The 9971-nt window shown below is 34.6% G+C and overlaps 1 protein-coding gene across 1 annotated transcript; it reads left to right on the top strand.

Annotated features, from left to right (window-relative positions):
- The first annotated feature begins 3384 nt into the window (after positions 1-3384).
- Positions 3385-9152, top strand: LOC110895894 (vesicle transport protein SFT2B). The gene is made up of 6 exons (XM_022143280.2): positions 3385-3582; positions 5120-5173; positions 7017-7090; positions 8226-8343; positions 8670-8728; positions 8821-9152. The coding sequence occupies exons 1-6, from the start codon at positions 3439-3441 to the stop codon at positions 8897-8899; spliced, it is 528 nt and encodes a 175-aa protein (XP_021998972.1). The 5' UTR covers positions 3385-3438; the 3' UTR covers positions 8900-9152.
- Positions 9153-9971: the final 819 nt, after the last annotated feature.

Below are 9971 nucleotides of genomic sequence, written 5' to 3'. Positions count from 1 at the left end.
AAATATATTTAGTGCACTATGTTTATATTGTTTTTTTAGTAGCTATGTGTCTTGTATGTTTGGATGTATCTTTGATGTCTGGATATGGCGTTGAAGCTGTGCTTCTTTATCCCTTGGGATAGAGGTAAGGCTTGCCTACATCTCACTCTCCCCAGACCCTACTGATAGCTTTGCTATAAGTGGGATTTACTGGGTACGATTGTTGTTGTTTTTACTGTATATATACTTACAATAACAGATTTCTTGTACTTACTGTATATATACTTAAAATAACGAGATCTATTGAATTTCTTTTTATTTAACAAAAAATGTGTTTATTCAAATGACAATAAAATTTAGGATAGGCTAAATGCACCCCCCTCCCCCCCCCCCCTTTTCTACTTTACATACCTCCTTTCCAAAAAAATCAGTTTAAAACTTTACAAATTTTACACCTTTAAAAATCATTTTTCTTTATTACTGATCCCTAAATTATTTCACTGGTTGAAAGATATTGAATAAGTATCACACTATGCCTGAGATAGGGTTTTGCGGGCACCCTCTCACGACCACGCCTGAGATCGGGTCGGTTGCGTTTATGTGGACTGTTATCAGTTTACACCTAATCTCCCCTACCTGTATTCAGCCTACCCAAATGGAATAATAGGAACTAGTTATTTTCGCCCGCGCGTTGCAGCGGGGATCCAATGTCTGCAAAACGTGTGCCGGGAACGGCAAGCAGATACCGAATATCAAAACATAGATAAAAATGAAGTGGTAACGATAGTCACTTCGTCCTAAAAAAAGATTTTAAACAATCTTATTTATAATAGTAGAACCCACACGTCTTACACGTTCGAAATTCGTTTGTTTTCAGTTCAGTTATTACGGTACTAACACGTTAAAATATGGATGAGCTCGTTACCGGTAATGGCACCGAAAGTACCGATCCCGAAAATCATCGAAATTAGGTACCGACACCGAAAATGTTCGGTACGATACCGTAGGGATGAGCACGGTACCTGTTCGGTACCGAACTGGTACCGGTACTTAAAACGGGGAAAAGTGGAATCGGTACCAGTACCGAATACACCGGTTCAGTACCGATACCGGTACTTACCGGTGTTTTACCCATAAATACCGGTACCGGCACCGAAAAACGGGGAAAATGGAAACCGGTACTGGTACCGAATATATCCGGTACGGTACCTGTACGGTACCGGTATTTGAGGGTAAAACCGGTCCTGTACCGGTACCGAAAATGTTAAAAGGCGGTACCGAATCTGTACAAAAAATGTACCCATATTAATATCGTTCAGTACTGGTAGCCGATACCATTTGCTCATCTCTAAATGATTTAGTGTTATAATATTAAAATAATAAAAACCAACCAAAGAAAAAAAAACACCAAAATTAAAAATTATAAAAGAAAAAAGGAAAAGAAAAAAATAAAAGAAACAAAAAAGAAAAGGAAAAAAGAAAAGAAAAGAGTACTGTTCATGAAGCTTCAACAATAATATATATATAATAGTGTATGTATTATTGTAGTACTGTCTGCCATACAAAGGCTAAGTAGGAGCATAAACATATAATTATTTTTAGTGAAGCACAATCTTTAGATAATTCCTTATCAAAATCTATTTATTTTGCTATACAAAATTCATGTTATCTGATCACCATTATCATCACATCTTTCGTGTAAACTTTTGTGATTTTTCTAAATACATTGTAGCTGAAAGTTAGTTTATTTTTTTTTACAGATCAGTTTTTAATTAGATAGAACTAATAAAAATAACAATCTTAAAATCATGGTTGAATTTTTGTTTGATGTATCTTTAAAAAAATCTTTCTATACTAATAAATAAAAATCATTTATGGACACGTGTCATTCTCTCTGCTAATTTTTCACTCTTATTTTTTATTTATCTCTTTTATTAAATAATAATAATAATATTAAACATCAATTTAACTAAATCTATTTATCTCTTTTATTAAATAATAATAATAATATTAAACATCAATTTAACTAAATCTATTTATCTCTTTTGTTTTCATTATCTGAAATTGATTTCTTTTGAGTAAATTGTCATTTTAGTCCCTGATGTTTTGTTCAAATTGCCATTTTAGTTCAAATATTTTTTTTCTCCTCTGGGTCCATGGCTTTTCCATTTTCTTGTCATTTTGATCACATTGCCTAACTCAGTCTAAAAACCAGGTTATAATCAGGGTATTTTTGGCATTAAACTATTATGAGGTTTATAAATTATGTTGTAAACTACCCCGGGTTATCACTACGCAATAGTTATGCCAAAAATACCCCTGGTTATAACCAGACTTTTAGACTGAGTTAGGCAATGTGATCAAAATGGCAAGAAAATGGAAAAGTCACGGACCCAGAGGAAAAAAAAAACCTATTTGAACTAAAATGGCAATTTGAACCAAACCTCGGGGACTAAAATGGCAATTTACTCATTTCTTTTCTAACACTGAAGTTTCAACCTTTGGCAATTTAAGTCTAAAGTTTCAATCTTTGGTATTTTAACCCCTTTGATTAATTTGATTTTTCACTTCTAATTTAAAAGTTTTCATCTTTTAAAATTTAACCCCTTTATTTTTTTTTTACTTTTAACCCAAAGCTTTTCATCTTTTACAATTTAATCTCAACACTTTTTTACTTTCAACTTTGGTCTCTTGTATACTTTTCATCTTTCATAAGTTCTCCGTTTAACGTGTCGTTCTAAATTTCCGACTTAACGCGCCGCAACGTTTGTGTGGGGTTCAACGTTTTTTCATCTATTTTTTTCATGTTTGGCATGTCCGTCGCAGCGCGTCTATTTTTCCCCGTTTGATAGGTATGTCGCAACGTGTGACTCAGAGATTGACTTAGTTATTTTTTTCTCAGTTTTACGCACAGGCTCGTGGTCATGTGAGAAACATTTGCGTTTCATCTAACATAATATATAACTAATGAATCCCTCATCGCATTGCGACGAGTGGTAATTCTAGTATCCATTATAATTAGAAGATGAGCATGGACTTATAGCAAATCTATATGCTGGTAGTTTTTATTTTTTATAAACAATTAGTTTTGGATAAGGTTAAAAGTTTTTAGTTTGGCATAATAGAGAGGATTTTAAGTGAAAACTTGAATTGTTTAAAAACTTAAAGTAGATGTAATTTTTAAAGAAATTACAAAATAAAAGGTTTTAATGTATTTATTTAAAAACTTTAGAGAGGGAGTGAATTCAGTAAAAAAAGGATGTATTTAGCAACACCTTAAAATTTCTAGAAAAAATAGAACCTAAAATACCAATAATGCCCTTGGTTAAAAAAAAAAAAGAAATATTTGTAAGAATTAAAAAAAGAAGGTAAAATGATTCCGATGAAGCACTAGTCACTCACCCACCCACCCACCCACCGGTTGTTACAATTCGAAAAGAAGGCAGAAGCAGTAACGAAATGGAGAAGATGAGTCAGGCTATGGAGAAGATGAGGATGCTCGTCGGAATAGAAGTCGAAGAAGAACAACAACACGCCGACGAAGAGTCCCCTTTTGCGTTCATGGATGATTTCAATCGCAACTGTACTCTATCCACCAAACAGGTACCTCATCTTGCATTGCCACTTTCAAATCTAGAGATCCTTCGAAATCGAATTAGGAATCTGAAATCGGAAGATGCTACAATGTAGATAGATCTCTTCACTCTCAATTCCTCGATTGATTGTGTGTTTTTAGGTCAAATCTGATGCCTGATGGTTATGTTAAATTAAGCTATTCTGGTGAAATTATATTTGAACATGTAAGTACTCTCTAGGTTTGATCTTTCTGGCCTTTACATAGTTTAGATGGTTGACTGGTTGTAGCAAAGGTTTGTTTGTTTTTTTTTTTTTTTTTTTTTTTTTTTTGTTCTCTTAAGATTGAACCTTCATAGACAGACAGACTGCAATTGTTGAACACTGAATAAAGATTACAAGTTCCTCAGTCTGTCTTGTTGGAGAGCATTATGTTATAAAATGCTAGGAGATTCGAGAGTTTTGTTGCTTTGGTGAAGCTGAAACAAACAAGTGCATTATGCGGTTGATCTGTTATAAATGAAGAATGTTTGTCAGATTGCCAATGGTACCAAGAATAAAGGACTGTAATCTTCAGTGCATATTAGCAGTCAAGGTTTAAAAGAACAGAAACGAGTTTCGAGGCGTTTTCCCTTCGCCTCACGACGCGTAAGCCTCGAGGCGACACGAGGCGTAAGGCTGAGGCGGTATTAATAAATAAATATAAAAATTATATATATTATAAAAATAATAATACTAACTAATTTCATCATCAGATTCATCAAAATCATCAAAAACACACTTAAAAAAGACATGAAATGCTTGAAATTGACACAAAAAGTCAAAAACATCAAAAACAGCTATCAAAATCCCCTGAGGCGCAGCTTTCTTAGCGCCTCAGCCCCTCTGAGGCGCATACACATTAAAAACACCATGAGGCGCGCCTCAAACTCGTTTTTTGGCCGTTTCGCCTCGAAGCGCGCCTTTAGGCGCACGCCTCAAACGTTTTTTAAAACCATGTTAGCAGTAGGTATGCATAAGTGATCATTTTAAAAGACAATTTTGGTAAGACATTCATTGATTCAGTCAGGTCATACCAGAATTGGATGTCTTGATAGTCATGTAGGTAAAGATAGTTTAAGGCGTTGGAAGAACTCATGGAGGTTTTAGGTATGGAACTGGGAACCTTAAGGAGAAGAAATCTTCAGTTTTGCAGTAGCTTGTGATTTGTTGTTTGTAAATACTTGATTTAGTTGAATGAGATGGTGTGAAACTTGGACTAAGAAGGTTCTAGCCTTTAATAAGCTCACGTAAGCACCATGGAATTCTAGGATCCATTACACTTGTACGCTAAAATTCTGGTATTCTTGAACTCTCCACTTTAGTTCACATTGCCGACAACATGGGAATTCCAATGCTGAATAAAGAAGTGCATTTGAATATGTGATATTTTTTGTTGTCATTTGTCATTACTTATGTTCCATTTCATTGATGCCTTATATAATGCTTACTGTTACTGCTAACCTCTTGAACTGCTCCATACATGTTCTGTAATACTGATTAGCTTTCTTTCTCTTCTTCTGAACAGAGACTATATGGTTTTGCCATATGTTTGGTTGCTGGTTTGACTTGTACACTTATGGTAAGTTCAAATCCAACATTACATCATTTTGTTATCACCAAACTTATTTTTTCTTGCAATTGCTATATATGAAATAAATTGATTTTTTTTTTCTATTCTTTGGTTATATTTTGTACATTTGAACATATATGGTAATGATATACAGGGTTGAGATCCTGTACAAACAGTGCTAATTATAAGAACCGTAAGAACAGATCTGAACCATTGTTAATTTAAATCAAGGGTTGATATTGATTATAAATAAAACTCTTATAATTAAAAATTACTACTAACAAATTAGGGGTAATTTTGTAAAATTGCTAGTCATTTGACCATTTTCTATTAAATACAAATTCCACCAAGGTTTTTTAAACTAAAATAACTTTTATATACTTCATTATTTTTTTTAAAAATATATACCATAAAATCAAGTATTTTTTTATCTTTAATATGAGTACCATATTGCTATACCTTTTTGTATTTATAAAAGTGTTTTTTAAAAAAAGTTAACAAAAGGTGTTTTATATTTGTGCTAATAAGGTGCTGATTATGTGTTAATTACAAAATAATACAAACAAACACCAAAAGTAGATATAATCAGCACATCTGGTGTGCTGATAATGGAGAACGATTGAAGATATTGTGCTAATGTCGTTTATGTTGATAATGGAGAACGATTCGAGGACGATGTGCTGATAATGAAGAACGATTAATGATGTTGTGCTAATTATATAGTGTTGTGCTGATTATATTTTTTGTAATTATTTTTAATTAGTTATAAATAAATATGGTCAAAAAGTCTAAATTACCCCTAAACTAATTTTTTATTGATGGACACTTGTCAATTATGTATTGGTTCTTATGGTTCTTACAAACTTAAGTGTTTGTATTTGATCCCATTCCATGATATACATGTGGAATCAACTTGACGCCGTCTAAATTGCAAACACCGACTTACTGTGAATGACATGGATAGCAGCATTAACAGGAATAGATGATTGTAGATAGATCATGATAATTTAATTTCAGTTTTCCTACTAATTTGAGCATGCTTGAAATTAATGCTTCGACTAATTTAGAGATTATTTTTACCATTGTAAGTTAGGGTTTTACAGAGCCTTATGGAGCTAAAGTTACAAACATTTAAAAGAGTTATTGTTTTCGTCCCTGTGGTTTGTTAAAAATCACTATTTCAGTCCATTAGTTTAAAAATTGCGATTTCAGTCCCTGTGGTTTCACTTTCGTAACCATTTCAGTCCCCGTGGTTTCACTTTCGTAACCATTTCAATCCATTTATTCTGTTAGTACAGGGACTGAAATGGTTACGAGGCGGACTGAAATGGTTACGGAAGTGAAACCACAGGGACTGAAATCGCAATTTTAAACTAATGGACTGAAATAGTGATTTTTGACAAACCACAGGGACGAAAACAGTAATTAACTCCATTTAAAAACATATGGTTATTAGCTCCATGTGGACCAACCAAATGAAGAGAGAGAACAAAACACCTACGTAGGGTTTTTCATTTGTTTCTCACTTAATCATTTGTCATATTGTTTAGCTTGACAATTTGTTCTTAAATTTGAATTTTTATATCAGCATGTTAATTTATTACCAACGAAACCACTGTCCCTAATGTCAATTATGCTAGAATTCTATTTTCAACGACATTTGAGCACAATGAAAAATGCCAACACCTGTGTTGCTTCCTAAATGGTATTTATGATTAAGCTTTGTACTTGTAAATATGAATTTGTTGTTGTGTAAGAAAGTTTAAGCTTAATATGTATTTTGTGGCTAAAATCAAAATCATGTTATAAAAAAGACTAGCTAACTTGCAAGCTATGTGTTTGTTCTTTGCAGTCAATGCTAGTTTTCTTCAATCCAATCAAGTTTGGCGTAGCATTCACCTTTGGAAATTTGCTGTCACTGGGGAGGTTTGTACTAAAATCATTTGCATTATATTCAATTTTTTCTTTCTTTTTATTTTGAGTTCTTATTATCCTTCATTCCTTCTTCTAATTATACGAAGTAGGTGATCCCTCTTTAACAGTACAGTTTTTGATAATACTAATAGAAGATGAGCAAAGTGCCTCTCACCTTTTTAACCTAGATGCTTATAGTATTGATACAAAAACTTTTAATTTGTTACATAGTTATCAAAAGCGAGCGCTTTTGGCGCCTAGGCGCTTTTTCTGGGCGACTCACATTAACTGCGCTTATGGTTCCTAGGTAATGATAGCGCAGACATTTCATCCCATGCGTATTTATTGTTTCATGCTTTTTATTTTTTTTAATTGGTAATTTCCACTTTTTCTGTAGTATTTATAGGGCTGTAAGCCTGTAAGTTTAAGTTCGTATATCACATTATCACCAAGATTATTCAGTTCTCTATATCAGGACTGTTCAGTTCGTATTATCACTAGGCCCTAATCGTGTTATCACTAGGCCCTAATCGTGTTATCACCAAGATTATTCAGTTCTTAATGAACTTTTATTTTTATATTTAAGTGGGTTTTTTTTTTCTCGGGCCCACGCTTTTTTTATGCCTATCGCCTAGGCCCTAATCGGTGCCTATGCGCCTAGAGTGCGCTTCGCGCCTTTGATAACTATGATTTGTTACTGTTTGTTTTACTTAGAAGAGAGATTAGTGTCTAGTGAACATTTTTTTTGGGACGGAGAGGATACATTATATGAAAAGGTTTTTAAGAGTACAGTTTGAACTTTGAAGGTAGTGAGCTGATGTCTAGTTTATGCTGCTTTAACCAACTAACGGTCTTCTGCAAGTATCAACCAAGGCCTTTTTTGCACCTTAAATGTCCAAAATATCATTGGCGAAGCGCCCCCCCCCCCCCCCCACAACCCCACAATTTTTCTGAAACCGGGGGGGCGGCAACGTATATACCTATACGAAAGTACTATTCATAACACTACGCATCGATAAGTTCGGGGGGGCGGGCGCCCCCTCGGGGATAGCCTAAGCTGCGCCCCTGCAAAATATCCTTCTCATTCTGCAGTTAGTTTATATGTATTGAGTTTTGACTTTCTAAAATTTTTCTGTTTTATGGGCAGCACAGGATTTTTAATAGGCCCTAAGAGGCAAGTGAATATGATGCTTGATCCTGTTCGAATTTATGCGACTGCCTTGTATATTGCAAGCATTTTACTTGCCCTGTTGTGTGCTCTCTACGTAAGTCAGCCCTCCTTATTATCTTTATCCACAAGTATGCATGTATGTGTATGTGTATAGTATATACGGCTGTTCGATACACAACTAATTTAAGTTGAGAATTGCGAGAACCACATAACACCTGAATGCATTGCGTTAGTTTTGATACATAAGGCAGTTATGTAACCGTATAACCATGTCTCTCTCTCTCCCACTATATCTAACCAGCACTACGTATAAGTGTTTATGCTGTTATCGACTTATAAACTGAATTGTATTGGACACGGTCCTATATACATATACATAGTTTTTCCTTCCATTTTCTACTGATGACAAGAACGAAGCAGGTTCATAACAAGCTATTGACGCTGGTGGCAATCATCTTGGAGTTTGGTGCTCTTATTTGGTATGTTACATTGATTGATTGTTAATAAGCAGGCGTGCTTTTTGAATCTAATTAGCTTTTTTTTTTTTTTTTGTTTCGCGTATGATGAACAGGTATAGCATGAGCTATATTCCTTTTGCCAGGGCGATGATCTCGAAAATCATGGTGGCTTGCTTTGACACTGAGTTTTAAGTCCAAATTCTAGGCTTGTATATGAGGGTTGTATGGTTTAGAGATTATTATAGGTGTGCAACATACATACTATTAATCAGACATTGTAATGAGTTCTTTTTTTTCGGTTGAGGAACATTATGTTGATGTGTCCATCCCAGATTTCCTTGTCTTGATGACCATTTTGTCTATTATGTGGAGTGAATGACCGACGGACAATCATCAAGGAGACTTATTTGGGTTATAACTTTACCTTACGATATTTCCAATTCAATCGTCATGTTCTATAGAGATAAATTGTCATTTCGTACCTTCACAGAGAACCATTTATTCTAAGTCACAAGATTAGAATTCACTGTCTTTCTTTCGTTACAGAATCAAGATTAATTTATATCTATATAATATAATATTTCTATTTAGATTTATAACTATCAGATTGCGGCTTGATGTACCAAAATTTTTTATTTCGTTGCATCAACTAACGGGTACTGAATTCAGTGGAATTGGTGCAACAACTGTAAAAATTCTTTGAAACTTTACGCTTCTTTGAATTATTGGAGGGTTCAGCTTTTGTTTCCTTTGGTTTCTCTTGAGTAGTTTCAGCAGTTTGTTTCTTGTCTCCCTTTCGAAAAAGTTTTCCTTTTTTCTAACTTGGGAGTCGGTTAGGGTGGCGGCTAGTTCGATAGCCTCCCTAATAGTAGTTGAGTTGCTGCCGGTGACAATATCTTGGACTGGATCAGGTAGGCCACCAATATATTTTTCAATGGCCCGATGTAAATGTCTGACCATAGTGGGACAGAGTAGGCTCAACTCTTCGTACCGATCAGTGTAGGCACGATTTTCACTACTATCTTGTTTGAGATAATAAAATTCAGTTCAAGTGCCCTCATCTCGCTTCGTGGGCAGAATTTTTTCTTCATAAGATTCTTGAATTCTTCCCACATTTGTGCCATTGCTACGTCTACACCTCGGTCTCTCATGACTCCATTCCACCAAGTGAGTGCTCTCTTTTGGAAAATACTCGAGGCGAACTCTACCTTGCGCTCACTAGGACACTGAACATAGCGGAATGAGCTCTCTATACTCTCAAGAT

Source organism: Helianthus annuus, chromosome 12 (genome assembly GCF_002127325.2).
Source record: "Helianthus annuus cultivar XRQ/B chromosome 12, HanXRQr2.0-SUNRISE, whole genome shotgun sequence".
Taxonomy (NCBI): Eukaryota; Viridiplantae; Streptophyta; class Magnoliopsida; order Asterales; family Asteraceae; genus Helianthus; species Helianthus annuus.
Note: the sequence above shows the minus strand (reverse complement) of the source record. Positions and strands in the feature narration are given on the sequence as shown.

What these genes read in the sequence shown, in the direction of transcription:
- LOC110895894 (XM_022143280.2), top strand. Translation starts at nt 3,439, where the DNA reads ATGGAGAAGATGAGTCAGGCTATGGAGAAGATGAGGATGCTCGTCGGA. An exon ending in GTTTGACTTGTACACTTATG is followed by an intron (nt 5,174 to 7,016) that starts GTAAGTTCAAAT and finishes TGTTCTTTGCAG; the next exon opens with TCAATGCTAGTTTTCTTCAA. An exon ending in CCCTGTTGTGTGCTCTCTAC is followed by an intron (nt 8,344 to 8,669) that starts GTAAGTCAGCCC and finishes AGAACGAAGCAG; the next exon opens with GTTCATAACAAGCTATTGAC.